At 44.1% G+C, this 15,967-nt stretch overlaps 1 protein-coding gene across 4 annotated transcripts in view; it reads left to right on the top strand.

The window, feature by feature from the left end:
- WDFY2 (WD repeat and FYVE domain containing 2) overlaps positions 1–15,967 on the top strand; it is a 174,904-nt gene that overhangs the window by 64,714 nt on the left and 94,223 nt on the right. For all 4 annotated transcript variants that reach the window (XM_067016785.1, XM_067016787.1, XM_059041634.2 and 1 more), the window contains exon 2: positions 10,325–10,392. In XM_067016785.1, the coding sequence (XP_066872886.1) occupies positions 10,325–10,392 (68 nt within the window). The remainder of the gene's footprint in view (positions 1–10,324; positions 10,393–15,967) is intronic.

The raw sequence follows: 15,967 nt of genomic DNA, 5'->3' as shown, positions 1-15,967 counted from the left end.
TCGACATGGGTAGACGCCCCGTCTTATTTTACTCAGTAGCTTAGCAACCTGTGGTCTCCTGTTTGTCGGCACCCCCAATCTTCTCTTTTCCCTCAGAAAAGTGACCTATATAGATGGTTTTTTATTGTGGGCACGTTCTCGCTGTGAATTTGGTTCAGTCTTACGTATGTTTATAATGACCTTATTTTCTGGACTAAAAATTAGGACACGTGCTGGGTTTGAGAAGTAAAGGCTTTTTCTCCTACTTCCCTGGCGGCCCACACTGAGGTCTTCACAGATCTTTTATGTTCTATGCCCCTTAACTTTTAGTGTCATTCAGGGCTTTGTCTTTAGCCCTCTCTTCTTCTTCTTCACCGGTGAGTTACCTCCTGCCTGTGTGCTGGTGACCCCCAGATCTTCATTTCCGGCTCAGGCCTCGCACCGCACCGAGACCTCTCGCAAGCAGGCAGGCAGTTAGTTCACTCACTCAGTGCCCAGGCTCAGCAAGTTCAAGATGAAGTCAACGCTGCTTGCCACAAGAACCACTCACGGACAGATGGCACCACCGTTCACGTAGCACCCCACCTCTGGTCACCCCAAGTCCAGATGCTTCTACTTCCTAAATGCTCTGAAATGTGGCCTCTTCTCTCCTCTAGGGCCTCGTCCTTTCTTGCCTGCTCTACTGCCCACGTCCTCCAAACTGGTTACTTCAGGGTAACCGGGCTTCTTCCAGGCCTCCCCCAAACAAACAAAAATATTAGGAGTTTGTGACTGGCTGCTTATCCTCCAGCGGCTCCCCGGCATCCTCCAAGTAAAATCCAGACTCTTCGGTGGGGCAGACAGAGCCCTCAGCAGCCTCCCGCCTGCTCCCGTCTAGGCTGGTTTCTCATGACTCCTGCCTTGCTCCCTGTCCCGCGTGCTCCCACCTCCTCTGCTGCACCACCCTCTCCTCCTTTCCTCATCCTGCATTTCAGACACCATCCTCTCTGGGAAGTTTTCTCTGCTGTCACCTGCCCAGGCTCCGTGGTCAGACTTAGACGCTCCTAGGTGCTTCTGGAGTAGCACAGGCTCCTCCCTACTGTCCATCTTACCTTGCAGAGGTGGCATTTGTTTGTTTTTGTGCATTTCACGTGCTAGTACCTAGTAGGTGTTTAATAAATGTGTGTCGCATGAGTTCATGATCAACAAGTCGACTGAATGTGTAAGTGCACTTCTGGGGCAGTGGGGCAGAATTCCTAACTTCTAGTAGTCTTAGAAAAGCCAAGTTGTTCCAGCCCTGGTAGCTGCTCGTCCCCACTAGTATAAGCGGACTTAAAGATTGCTAGAATGTAGAACAGAGGGTGTATTCCTGGATAGGATGTGGGAGGGTGGACCTGGTGTGGTGCTTGGCCGTATATCTACGTGTAGATGTGTTCACATGCAAACACACATGCACAGGCACCGTTCAGTAACCCTGTCTAAGCTCTACTGGCAGCGTATGGGTATTAGCACAGGTCAAAAACAAGGAAGTCGAACCAATGGAAATCCGGAGGAATCTCATAAAGGGAGCATGTGACTCCCCTGCTTGATTGAACCCCACTGTGTGAACCTGTTGGCTGCTGGGCCAACAGGAGGACACCCCCACCCTGGCTAAGGTTGTAGCTCAAGACTGGCGCTGGATTTGGTTCTTTGGAGGGACTTGGGGTGGGATGGGAGGCAGCCTGGGAATACCATTCCCTTACTTAGAGTGTTAGTGGATGCTGGAGCTGTAAAATGAAGCATCTCTAGTTGCTTCCCATCATCTCGCCCGACACAGTGTACAGATTTGTCGATGTCAGGCCAGCTTGGTTGCCGCCGTTCTGCCCAAGCCCTCTGTGCAGGTGTAACCAGAGACTTCCCGACACGGACAGGTGGGATGTGGGTGACTGGAGGGAGGAATTTTTTTTTTTTTTAATTCATTTTATTTACTCATTTATGGCTGTGTTGGGTCTTCGTTTCTGTGCGAGGGCTTTCTCTAGTTGTGGCGAGCGGGGGCCACTCTTCATCGCGGTGCGCGGGCCTCTCACTATCGCGGCCTCTCTTGTTGGCGGAGCGCAGGCTCCAGACGCGCAGGCTCAGTAATTGTGGCTCGCGGGCCCAGTTGCTCCGCGGCACGTGGGATCTTCCCGGACCGGGGCTCGAACCCGTGTCCCCTGCATCGGCAGGCGGATTCTCAACCACTGCGCCACCAGGGAAGCCCAGGGAGGAATTTTTAACCCATCCTTTTGATATGTCACAAATGACGAGCACCCGTTTTGGACCTCGTGCGGGGCTTGGCCCTGGGGCAGATGCCAAGCACCGTGAAGTGTGGTTTCTTCTGACTGTATTTAGAGCTCAGCCGTGGAGTCAGGCAGCCCTGATGCTAGGGGAGTTTTGATAAATGCTACAATGTATCTAACATCTATTTTAACCCTAAAAAAACCCCACCACCAACAACACTTTTTTAGGTTTAAGGAATACTATTTAACGCCGATATTTTAAAATAAGTTTTACTTGCTGACATGTAGTCAGCTGTGTCCAACGTAGAGTAAGACTGCTATTTTCAGAGTGGCCCAGCTGCTGGACTGACTGAGGCCCGCTGGGGGTACCTTGTCTTCCTATTTTTGAGATGAGCGGTGATTACTTCTCCGCAGTGTCTGTTTCTGCCTAGTGCTAAGAACTTGGGGGCGAGGAAGAGGCAGGGGGAGAAGAAAGCAGGACGTGGCAAGGTGGGCTGTGCAGTGCTATGGTGGGTTCGCGTACCCCAGGGCTTTGTGTCGGGGGTGAATGCAGTTTCCCTGCCTTTTACCAGGGTCATGCGCTTTCCTTCCCCGGTACACTGACCTCTACTGGCTTAACTCTGACTCTTAATCACAGCTGTTTTTTCTTCAATGTTTTTTCAAGGAAAAAAGTTTTCACATACTATGAAAAGCTTTTTATGTTGCTCTTTAAATATAATTTGAGGAAAAACGAACACTTGCAGGCTTTGTATAGTGGAATTTACATTTATTTAAGAAATTCCTAGCCACCCAAATTGTGCTTTTGACCTCTGGGTTGCAGTATCATTTTTCTATTTTAAACTGCCGTTATACCCCCTGAATATAAGAGAACAGATGTTTTTGTAGCAGTTTATTTTTAGGTTGTAAAATTTATCAATTGCCAGGTACATGCTAGTGTAAGGAAGGCAGTATATTTAGTGCAGAGAGCACAGGATTTAAAATAACTGCATCCACTCGCTAGTTCTGGGCAAATTGCTTAAGCTCTCTGGGCTTTACACGTTCGTCTCTAAAGGATAGTTTCTATTTCATAGGGCTTTGTAAGGATTAAATGTATACGTTTGTTACAATTATTAACATTAAAACTCATACTATCCTGCCACCTTTCTGACCTGTACAGCTATTTTAGAAAATCTTTAAACAAACCTGTGCTGATTGTATTGATGTGTACCTTTCTTAACTGGGATTTTTAGGAACACTGTTACTTCAAAAAAAATGTGTTTGTATATGCTTTTATATATTTTAAAAATAATTTATGCATCAGAAAGACCATTGGTTCAGCTAACATTACGCTAGTGTAACAACCTTTGTGCACGTAGGGTAGATGCTCCCTTTATCTGGAACCCTCATGTAAGAAGCTGCTCCATGTGTAATCGTTACTCAGATGATCTGTAGCCATTTTAAACTCAGAATGTTGAAGTGAAACTCGCCGGTGTTTTCCTACCTTCCTCTCCACCCCCCCCTGTTAGGGAGCAGCTCTGCACGGTGTAGTGGCTGAGAGAGCGCAGCCTCTGAAGGTGGGTACCTGGCTCACGCTGGGGCTCTGTGCAGCCTGGGCCTCTCTGGGCTGCAGAACCTTCACCTGTAACATGACAGTAATAATCGTACCCACCCTGTGGGATTGTTGGGAGGCCACGACGGGCATTCTGTTGGCCAAATGGTTCCCTGGAAAGCCTGGTAGACTTCTTTTTGTTTGTTTATGGTAGTAACTCTAACACATAAACTCAGCTAAACATCTGGTCTAGCTTGAAGTCTGTTGTCTTCTACTTACTGGCCTTTGTGCTCTGCTCATCCTTCTCTGGTCAGTCTAACTGCTGCTCGGGAAGACGAGGAGAATGAATCTGGTGTAGACAACCAGCAGGCTTTGCCACCTGGGATTAACACCTTGTAGGGGTGCAGAATTTGCCATCCCCCAATATCTCTCTTTGGCATATTAATTTTAAGCTGGTTATTTTCTAAGAAACAGTAGACATGGGAAAAACTCTGAAAATCAAGTAGGAGTTACCGTTTTTTGCAAGAAACATTTGCCTCTGTAAGGGAAATCTCCACTGTGTAAGGGTATCTCCCTGGATGCAGCAAGAAGAGGAGGATGACCAAATCTCTGGAAACTCTTATGGATGCAGAAAGCAGTGACTTAAATCTGCATCACAATCCTACTCTTGTTTACCGTGCTTTTCCTGGTAGCTTCCCACAACTGACTCTCCCTGCCCTCCGCACCCTCTTTTGTCTTTAGCTGAGGATGGTATTTAAGGTGAGGGCTCCAGCCATTGTCGAGAGTTACTCAGTTTTCCTGGGTCTCTCCCATGTATACATGTTATTAAACTTTTGTTTGATTTTTTTCCTGTTAATCTGTCTCATGTCAATTTACTTCTTAGACCTGCCAGAAGAACCTGGAAGGGTAGAGGAAAATTTCTTCTACTTTCATTCACCCAACAAATATTTATCATACATTTACTATGGTCATGTACTCCTAGGCTCTGGTAGACAGTGATGAGCAAGAAAAGAATATTCTTTATTCTCATGCTTCTTTTCTTTCTTCATTTTTTTTTTGGCCGAGCCACGTGGCTTGTGAGATCTTAGTTCCCCAACCAGGGGTTGAACCAGGCCCTCGGCAGTGAAAGCGCTGAGTCCTAACCACTGGACCTCCAGGGAGGTCCCCCTCACGCTTATTTTCTAGTGGGCGAATCAAATTGTAACCGAGCAGGACCCTCTGGGGCCTTGCCTGGACAGACCCCTCCTCTGTATCCTGTGCTTTAACTCCTCTATGGAGTACCTAGACTATAGTATCCGAGGCACATTTCCTGAGTTGTTTTACAGATGCTAAAATCAACACCAAATGGAAGATGTTAACTACTTGATGACCCTGAGCACAGAGCCCCAGGCCTCCTGGAGCCTAAGGATTGATGTTAACCCCTGTGGTACCGCCCTGTTACCTCACCATCAGCCAATCAGAGGATTGTGCATGAGCTAATCACAAACTGCCCCCCACCTCCTTTAAAAATGCTATCCTGCAGCCCATCGGGGAGTTTGGGGGAGTTCGGGCTTTTTGAACACTACCCGGGCCAGATTACTTGTCTGGAGCAACAGCAAAAATAGTTGCTGTACTTCCCTTCACCACAACCCAGTGTCAGTAGATTGGCTTTACTGCCTGTGGATGAGCAAGTTTGGTTCGGTAACAAGTTAACAAACACATTTACAAGTAGGTAGATCAGATAGCAGACCGTGGCGGTGCCATGAAGGAAATACATGAAATAACAGATAGTGCTATCCCTCCAGAGTCAGCACTTCCTCAACCTGCCGCCCTCTGCCATGTGGATTAGATACCTTTCCTACATGGCCTTAAATAGATATAAAATAGCTTGCAGCTCTTATCGGGTACTGTTTTACTGATGTTTCCTTGTCTGTCCACATGGAGCTCCTGCACAGAGCCTGGCTCATAGTAGATGTTCAGGACGTGTTAAAGAAATGCATGCAGGGGGCTTCCCTGGTGGCGCAGTGGTTGAGAATCCGCCTGCCGATGCAGGAGACACGGGTTCATGCCCCGGTCCGGGAAGATCCCACATGCCGCGGAGCAGCTAGGCCCGTGAGCCATGGCCGCTGAGCCTGTGCGTCCAGAGCCTGTGCTCCGCAACGGGAGAGGCCACAACAGTGAGAGGCCCGCATACCGCAAAAAAAAAAAAAAAAGAAATGCATGCAGGAATGGATAAATAATTTATGACACCTTAGTAGATCGAGTGTAAAATCCCTTATAACAAGGAGTAAGATGTTTTCAGTATGTTGGCAAAGCAGGAAAAGGTTTGGGATCTTGAACTCTCCCAAGCTATGGTTGATTGATAGGTTTTTAAACAATAGTGATGATAATCACAATACTAATTGTTGGCAATTATCCAGTGCTTGCTATGCGCCAAGCACCGTTGTCAAGAACCTTACATTTAATCTTCAGAGCAACTCATGCCATAGCCTCTAATTATAATTTTCTTTTGTTCACTCATTAGGAATTCTAGGCTAACTTAAAGATACCTCCCACTCAAATGTTGAAAGTGAACTCATGGTACTCCCCCAAATCTGGTCCTTTTCCAGTGTGTTCCTCATCTCAGTGAATGACAGCACCGTCCATGCAGTTGGACAAACCCAAAACCTAAGGAAAGGCATTCCCTTCTTTCGTCTTCTCTATCAGTTAACATGTATTCAGATCCTGGTAATAAAATCCACTAAACAGTGGCTTAAGGTAAGAAAAAATCAGATCTTCTCACAAACAAGTCTAAAGTTAGTCTAAAGCGTTGGTGGGTCAATGGTGTTTGATGTCAACTTTTTTTTTTTTTTTTGCTGCACCACAAGACTTGGGATCTTAGTTCCCCAACCGGGGATTGAACCTGGGCCATGGCAGTGAAAATGCCAAATCCTAACCACTAGACCACCTGGGAACTCCCCTTAGCATGTCAACTTTTATCCTTAAGCGTGTTTGTCTCATGATCAAAGATGATTGCCTCAATTCCAGGCAAAGTCTTTATTGATTCTGTTCATTTTTCTTCATTCTTTTTCTTTCTTTTCCTCAGACTAGGTAATTTCAGTTGTCCTATCTTGAAGTTGGCTGATTCTTTTGTCTTCTCACACCTATCGTTGACCATTTCTAGTGAATTTTTCATTTCAGCTATTGTACTTTTCAGCCCCAGAATTTCTATTTATTTTATTATATAATTTCTATCTCTTTACTCATATTCCTTAATTGTTCATACATCCTTCTCCTGATTTCCTTTAGTTCTTTGTCTGTGGTTACCTTTAGCGCTTTGAGCATGTTTAGATAGTTAATTAAAGTCTTTGTCTAGTAAGGCCAGTTAGTGTTTGGACTACTTCATTTGCAGTTATTGTCACTTTTTCCCCTGTGAATGGGCCATTTCCTCTTTCTTTGCGTACTTTGCAATTTTTTGTTGAGAACTGGATATTTTATTTAATGTTATTTAAAAGTTTTTTGATGTCTAGAAATATTTTATTTTTTAAATTTATTTTGAAATTGAAGTATAGTTGATTTACAATGCAGTGTTAGTTTCTTCTATACAGCAAAGTGACTCAGTTATACACATATGTACTTTTTAAAAATATGCTTTTCCATTATGGTTTATCCCAGGATACTGAATATAGTTACCTGTGCTATACAGTAGGACCTTGTTGTTTATCCATCCTATATATAATAGTTTATATCTGCTAATCCCAAACTCCCAGCCCTTTCCTCCCCTACTCCCCTCCCCCTGGGCAACCACAAGTCTGAGAACTACATATTTTAATTAAATATTTATAATATTATAAATATTTTATTATTTATTATATTAAATATTATAATATTTACTATTTTAATTAAATATTATAATGTAACAACTGAAAATCACGTTCTCCCTCCTCTCTAGAGATTGCTCTTGTTACTTGTTGAATGCTGCAGTTGTCTGTTTAGTGACTTTTCCCAACTCTTTCTGCAAAGACTATATTTCATGTTGTATGTGATCATGTGATCATTGAAGTTTCTGTTCTTTTATCTCTGAGGTCAACCTGTGATTTCTTTTTTTTTCAACTTTATTCACCTATTTATTTTTATTTTTGGCTGTGTTGGGTCCTCGTTGCCGCGCGCAGGCCTTCTCTAGTTGCGGCGAGTGGGAGCCACTCCTCGCTGTGGTGCACGGGCCTCTCATTGTGGTGGCCCCTCCCATTGTGGAGCACGGGCTCCAAGCACGTGGACTTCAGCAGTTGTGACACGCGGGCCCAGCAGCTGTGGCTCATGGGCTCCAGAGTGCAGTCCCAGCCGTCATGGCGCACGGGTCCAGTTGCTCCGCGGTATGTGGGATCCTCCCAGACCAGGGATTGAACCTGTGTCCCCTGCATTGGCAGGTGGACTTCCAACCACTGTGCCACCAGGGAAGTCCCAACCAGTGATTTCTTTCAATGCCTGAATTTCATAAAGGAGAGAAAGGTCTTCCTTCCCTTTAAATTCTTTTGGCAGACATCACCCGGGAAGCCCTTCAGACCTAGGAGATTGTAACAATGGCCAGTATCTTCTCTAGTCTCTCAGTGAACTGCCAGGCAAATCAAAACACGCATCCCCACATTTTGGAAGACAGGGTTCCCACCCTGTACCTGCAAGTCACTCCATGACCATGGGCCAACGTCCCCACAGCTGCCTGCTACAGGGACAGGGCATGCATGATGGTAGCTGCAAGGAAGATGTGAAATTCATTGACATATACCAGCTTCTTCATCAAGCATTCCCATGGATGCTGCAAGTGTCTAACTAGACTTTAGAATTCTGAAACAGTGATTCTGACAGTTCAATAGTTGATTTGGTGCAGGGACTGATTCTTGGAGCTTCCTATTCTGACATTTTCCATGATGTGACTCCTGTGTTTATTCTTGTTGAGATAATAATCTCCATATTAAAATGTTGTTTTGACATATATTATAAAAAGAATTTAAGTGAAGGCTGGTATGATATGTGTATAAATAATGTATGTATTGAATTATTTCTTAAGAATTATTTTCCATTATACCATCTCACAAATTGGCTGGTTGACCCAAAAGATGGAGTTTTACATGTATATGTAGTGGTGTCACTATATATCACTACATCGTATCTTATGGCTGTGCAGAGAAAGTGACATTTCTTTACTGTGTCTGTAGTTAGTCTTTTTCTCCTATTCTGATGGGGAGACCTACTGATTAACTGGGGAAAAAATCCAATACAATTGAAAACTTAGTCTAATATGATGACTTAAATAGTCTATTTAGGTAGTGTCCATTTCTCTCTGAGATTAAAATTCTCAGTGTCTGCTTTTTACCCTAGGATGGTTTAAGGGTGTGGGGTGAGGGGTATGGTGTATATGATCTTCTAGCAGCAGTGGGGCACTGTTCGTTTCCCTTGGTTTGATGTTTGCCTCTTCTTCTGGTCTCTGGGGCAATGTCCCTTTACCTCCTAGGTGTGTTTGCCTTGCATGCGTGTGCTGGTGTAATTCGTGGTAGGGCCTTTCTGGTTGATAAGAACCTCCCAGTATCCTCTGGTTCATTCTCTCTTTGGCCCCTCCTCTCTGAGCTCTCCTGGATGTCTGCTATGTCTCTATCTGGCCTTCTGGCCTGGAACTTCACCCACAGCCTTTGCTGCAGGATTACCCTGTTCCATGCTGGGTTGCATGGCCAGCCCTCTAGCTCAGTAAGCTGAGTCTCAGAGTTTGCCATTGCTTGGCTGTGTTTGCAAAAACCTTCTCTCAAGACGATGCCGATGCCGTGGCTCGTGAGACTTAATTTACTATGTCATCCTTCCGTGTGTGTCAGATGTTGCATATTGCTTCATTTTATCTCTTCCTACTCCCTTCCATAGTAAATCCTAATTACTCCCCAGGGAGATGAATGCCTCCAGCCGACTGGGGCAAAGGCCATATACTCCGAGAGCAAAACAACTACAAAAATAATTTTCAAACACTATCCCCTGTGTGTATATAAATATATATGAGTATAAAATTTAATTATCCTCAAATATTTAATTATAAAAGTCATGTAATTTTAAATGTATACCGCCTTAAATTTAAGAAATATAGGAATATGCCTTTAGAGAGGCATAAATGGTGTGCACACACATATGTAATGTGTATATATATATATAGTTAAAATACATATGCATGTATTATATAGAGATATGTTATAAACAAACATATATGTTATACATATTTGTATGTAATATATATTATTAATTATAGCAATGTAGTTATATCATATATACACACAGAGTTGACCCTTGAACAACACAGGGGTTAGGGGCACTGACCCTCCGTGCAGTCTAAAATCTGCATATAACTTTATAGTTGGCCTTCTGTATCTGTGGTTCCACATCTGCAGATTCCACCATTCGTGGATTGTGTAGGACTGTGGTACATATTTGGTGAAAAAGAAATATGCTTATAAGTAGAACCATATAGCTCAAGCCCAGCTTGTTCAGGGTCCACTGTATATATAATGAAGAGGCTTGGTTTCTATCTGTCAACACTCCCATGACCCAAAATAGTGTGATTTAACACACACATTTTCTTTTGTTGCAGGACTGTTCGTGTGTGGTTAAAGAGAGACAGTGGACAATATTGGCCAAGCATATACCATGTGATGCCTTGTAAGTATCTGGATCTCTGTTTTTAAAAATCAGACATGGACCCCAACTCCCCTTCCTTCCCACATTGTCTTCTCTGTATTTTCTTGAGTAGAGATGCTTGAGGGTTGGGATTATGATTATAATGGAAAGTACCTCATTAAATCATTCTAGCTCTCAGTATATAAGAAAATTGTTCTGAAATTGACTATATATTCACAGTTTCTGAATAAGATTAATGGAAGGGCTACAGCACCTAGACTCCTTGATTACACAGTCTCCCTCTCTTTTCCAGTTTTTTTGTAAAGTACTTCCTTAGACAGCTCAAAATTTTGTCCAGTGATTACATTTGTGAAGTAAATTTGTTCTTGCATTATTGTTATATTATTTATTCAAATTCAAAACATTCAGTGTTGAACATTCAGTTCTGAAAAGGATTTGCTTAGGATCGAAAGGTTCTGATTAGAAGTCAGTCTTATTTCCCCAGAATCTTATGTGAGAAATATGTCCTTGCACTGATAAATAGTGAATCTTTCAAATATACCTTTAAAAAATGATGACTGATTCTTAGATTCTTGCACTGGCAGAAGTTCCCCTGCAGGGAGAGAGCTGACTCCCTTAGATATGAAATTTCTTTTTTGTCTAGTGTTTTGTTGTTAAAATTACTGAAGTTTAATTGTCCTATTCCATATTTTTTTTCGTGTAAAATAATTATTTAAACTTATTATCAGTTATACTATGAAATGTTTCTCTTACTCCGCTTCCTTCAAATCTTTTTTTTTTTTTTTTTTGCGGTACGCGGGCGTCTCACTGTTGTGGCCTCTTCCGTTGCGGAGCACAGGCTCCGGACGCGCAGGCTCAGCGGCCATGGCTCACGGGCCCAGCCTCTCCGCGGCACGTGGGATCTTCCTGGACCGGGGCACGAACCCGTGTCCCCTGCATCGGCAGGCGGACTCCCAACCACTGCCACACCAGGGAAAACCCCCTTCAAATCTTAATTGAAATTGACATGCTAGAAAAATGCCCCAGGTTTGTGGTTTGGGTTCATGTACCCTCTGGCTTCCTGCAGTGTGCACCTCTTCCCTTGATCCGGGTATCCCAGTTTGAGTAGTACATGCCACCACGTACAACCAAAAGAAATTCATGCTACGCTGTAGATGTGATTAAGTTTATGCCTCTGGCAAAAGAATACTGTAATAACTTAAACAACAATTTTGCCTGTTTATGAACAAAAACATTATTAAGGATGTAATGGATTTCTCTGATTTTCAAATTTGTCTTTGAGTTTGCATTTCTTTAGAATTGTAATGAATAGATGATAGCCCGTCGTTGAACCAAGCATCCCACTCTACATTAGTGAAAAGGCAGCCTGTAATTCCAAGTGCTTATATTTTCCCCTCACCGGTCATGATTTCAGCAGACACGTTGCACAGCCAAGACCCTTGGGGAACATCCTTTTAAGCCTGGGCAGTGATGAGTGTTTAGGTAAATGGAAAGGGAAAGGAATTCTCTGATTGATTTTTTTTTCCTCTCTCTCATTTCAAGTGGTATAACCAGTCTTACCTACGGTCTTTTTCATCACACTTGACATAATATCTAACAGGACGAGACGGCCAAGTTCTATAGTCCAGCAAGTTGAAGTTGACCCCAGAGGCTTGTTGTTCTCATATGAGTGCGAAGACAGAGGAGAGGCGGACGTGGGCAGGGTGACGAGGGCTTGGGTATGGTGCACAGGAGTCGTCTTCTTTCTTTTTTCTTTAATTTATTTGTTTGTTTGTTTATTTATTTATTATTTGCTGCATTGGGTCTTCGTTGCTACGCGTGGGCTTTCTCTAGTTGCAGCGAACGGAGGCTCTTCTTTGTTGCGGTGCACGGGCTTCTCATTAGAGTGGCTTCTGTTGTTGCAGAGCACGGGCTCTAGGCACGCAGGCTTCAGTAGTGTGGCACACAGGCTCAGTAGTTGTGGCTCACGGGCTCTAGAGCACAGGCTCAGTAGTTGTGGCGCGCAGGCTTAGCTGCTCTGCGGCATGCAGGATCTTCCCGGACCAGGGCTTGAACCCGTGTCCCCTGCATTGGCAGGCAGATTCTTTTATTTTTTTTGCAGTACGCAGGCCTCTCACTGCCGTGGCCTCTCCCGTTGCGGAGCACAGGCTCCGGACGCGCACGCCCAGCAGCCATGGCTCACGGGCCCAGCCGCTCCGCGGCATGTGGGATCCTCCCGGACTGGGGCACGAACCCACGTCCTCTGCATCGGCAGGCGGACTCACAACCTCTGCACCACCAGGGAAGCCCGGCAGGCAGATTCTTAACCACTGCGCCACCGGGGAAGTCCTAAGGAATCTTCTTGAGACGGACATCGATACTTGATAGGAACCTCCTGAAAATGCGGGATCCTAAGCAGTTGCTTACCCACCGCCTCCCCCATACACACATCCATACACATCTGGTGTCATTCTCTAATGTTCTCTTTATTTGAATATCGCTGAGGATACAGAGATGCCTCAAGTTGTATTTTCATGCTTTATTAAGCTGCATCCTTGAATGACTAAAGGCTGCTGTAGCTCTTGTACCTGGCGTCGGTGCTCAGTAAAGAAGTACCTATTGCAGACTTGAATCTGATAATAAAGATGAGTTTCGCTGAGAATATTATCATACATTTTTCTAAATGACTGAGCATGATCTTTGAGAAGGACCCTCTAATTATTTGCATAGTTTGCCTATGGCCTCCTACTAAAGGGAGTAAAGAAGGGATTACTTTGCTCTTAACATTTGGTCTGTAGACCAGCAGCTGATGCTGAGAACTTAACTAGAAATGCAAATATTGAGTTTCACCCCAGATCTACTGAATCAGAATCTGCATTTTAATAAATCCCTAGGTGATTTGAATGCCTTTTAAGTTTGAGAAGATTGCCTTTTGGCGTTGTCTCCAACATGCTAATCTATTTACATATGTTTATATCAACACATGTGAAGCCTCATGCATATATAGTGTTTATTTGTAAATACATAGATGAAAGTACACGCTCTAGTTGATCAAATATTTACTGTACACCGACTGTGTGCAGGCCATCAAGCTAGGTGCCAGGAGAGGCAGGTGAACAACGCGTGAATGGTCAAGATGATTTCTGTAATCTTTCATTGTTGGATGGTCCCACCTACCGTGGAGAGGGGTAAAAGAACAAAAGGCTGCATTCTTCACAGTTGATCAGAAATTGGCTTTTATTTTCCTAGGGGTCATATGCATTCAGATAACATAGGAACTGATCTCTGAGCAAGACTTTAAGTTTTGTTTAACTTGAGAGAGGCAGAATCTTATTGCACAAGGAAATAGGCTACATTTTCGGGTCAGTTAGAATTTATTCCTTTTATTCATTTATTGAATTTCCAAGGGGCTTTTCTTTTTCTTTTCTTGTTTTTGGCAGTCCTTTCTATTGCAAGGTGTTTTGTTAAGAGGTTACTCAGTATTATCCCTAAATAACGGTTATGTGGTATTAATTACAAAGTAAGTGGAAAAGTACAGTATATCTGAAGGCTATAATACGGACACCGAAAGGCAGATATGACCATGTTGTGTGTTTTTAGTGGTACATACTAGGTAGTATTCCAAATCCAGAAAAAAACATACAGAGACTATCTTGTACATGCAATATATGGTTTATCTGTTTATTTTGTCCATTAAAATACCTTAAAAAAAGAGCCGAATTCATAGAAACAGAGTAGAAAAGTGGTTGCCAGGGACAAGGAGGTGGGAGAGATTGGTAAGAGGTGTAAAGTTCAGTTATGGAATGAATGGAATCTGGGAATCTAGTGTATAACATGGTGACTATAGTTGATAATACTGTATTGTATGATTGAAATTTGCTGAGCGAGTACAACTTAAACGTTCTCACCCCCCCAAAAAAAAAAACAAATTAAATATGTGAGGTGACGAATGTGCTAACTTGATGGCAGGAATCCTTTCATGATACATAGCAATTCATCACGTTGTGCACTTCAAATATCTTACAATTTTATTTGAAAATTATACCTTAATAAAGTGAGAAAAAAAAGTCACAGAACCTGAAACAAACAAACACTGGAAACAAACAAACAAACCCTTTTAATATAGGATTTGTCAGGATTTCCCTGGTGGCTCAGTCGTTAAGAATCCACCTGTCGATGCAGGGGACACGAGTTCGAGCCCTGGTCCGGGAAGATCCCACATGCCGCGGAGCCACTAAGCCCGTGCGCCACAACTACTGAGCCTGCGCTCTAGAGCCCACGAGCCACAATTATTGAAGTCTGCACTCCTAGAGCCCGTGCTCCACAACAGAAGCCACCTCAGTGAGAAGACAGTGCATTCAACTAATTTTAAGTGTTTCTTCCATCCAAACACCGTGCAATGTCCCGCGGTGAAGAGTAGCCCCCGCTCACCGCAACTAGAGAAAGCCGGCGTGTGGCAATGAAGATCCGACGCAGCCAAAAATAAATAAATAAATTTATTTTTTTTAAAAAAAATATATATATAGTATTTGTCATGTTCTGGGTAGGATAGTAATGTCTTATAGCATTGAGAAGAATTTGAAGTTGATTGGAGGGAAGGGAGCATTAGACGAGAAAGAATGAACAGTGAAGGCCAAGTTTGAGGGCAGGAGTGAGCCTGAAAGGCAGAAACTGCGTGAACTTCAGAGAGTGCTAGGTGAGAGAAAGATGAGGAGGAGACTGATCACGATCAAAAGCCCAACCACTGCTTTGGGGGTGTCCTCATACCCTGTCTTTTCTGAGAAACTCCTGCTTCCCCTCCAGGAGGGATCCAGGAGAAACCAGATGTGTCTGGTGAAGACTGTTTGCCCCTGAGTCAGTCTTAATTTTCCAAGGAATTTAGTTTGGAGTACAAAGTCTGAGTTTCCCAGGAATTTAGAGTTTGGAATAGGAAATGCTAGTCTCAACCTAGGCTGGCCCCTTGAGCTGGGAACACAGAAATGAAACAGCTGTGAGGCATTTGTGTGCATGAAGAAACAGTGAAAGCTGATGCCCTGAAAAGGAAGTGTGAATCAGGGAGGAAGGATAACTTCGCTCCAGAGCGAGTGAAGCCTGAGCAAGTGTTGCCTTAAGGTTTTCTTCCTCATCCTCCAAACTCCCAAGCCTGGCTCTGCTTCTGCCTTTGAGTTCAAGAGATACCCTCTGTCTTACTGCCATGTGCCCATTTGCGCTTGAGTCCATACCAGTGGGTATCTCCTACTTGTCACTGCAAGTATCTGACTCAGCCTTGCCCTGACTGTACACCTCTCAATTCCTGTCTTTTTACTTTCTCCTTAATCTGTGATCTTTAAAGAGGAAGAACTGGGCTTCCCTGGTGGCGCAGTGGTTGAGAGTCCACCTGCCGATGCAGGGGACGTGCGTTCGTGCCCCGGTTCCGGGAAGATCCCACGTGCCGCGGAGCGGCTGGGCCCGTGAGCCATGGCCGCTGAGCCTGCGCGTCCGGAGCCTGCGCTCCGCAACGGGAGAGGCTACAGCAGTGAGAGGCCCACGTACCGCAAAAAAAAAAAAAAAAAAAGAGGAAGAACCGAGCCATGCATGTCCCTATTGATGCCTCTGCGGTGTTGAGCTGAAAATAGTG

Source organism: Kogia breviceps, chromosome 16 (genome assembly GCF_026419965.1).
Source record: "Kogia breviceps isolate mKogBre1 chromosome 16, mKogBre1 haplotype 1, whole genome shotgun sequence".
Lineage (NCBI taxonomy): Eukaryota > Metazoa > Chordata > Mammalia > Artiodactyla > Physeteridae > Kogia > Kogia breviceps.
This window is presented reverse-complemented; position numbering and strand designations above follow the sequence as displayed.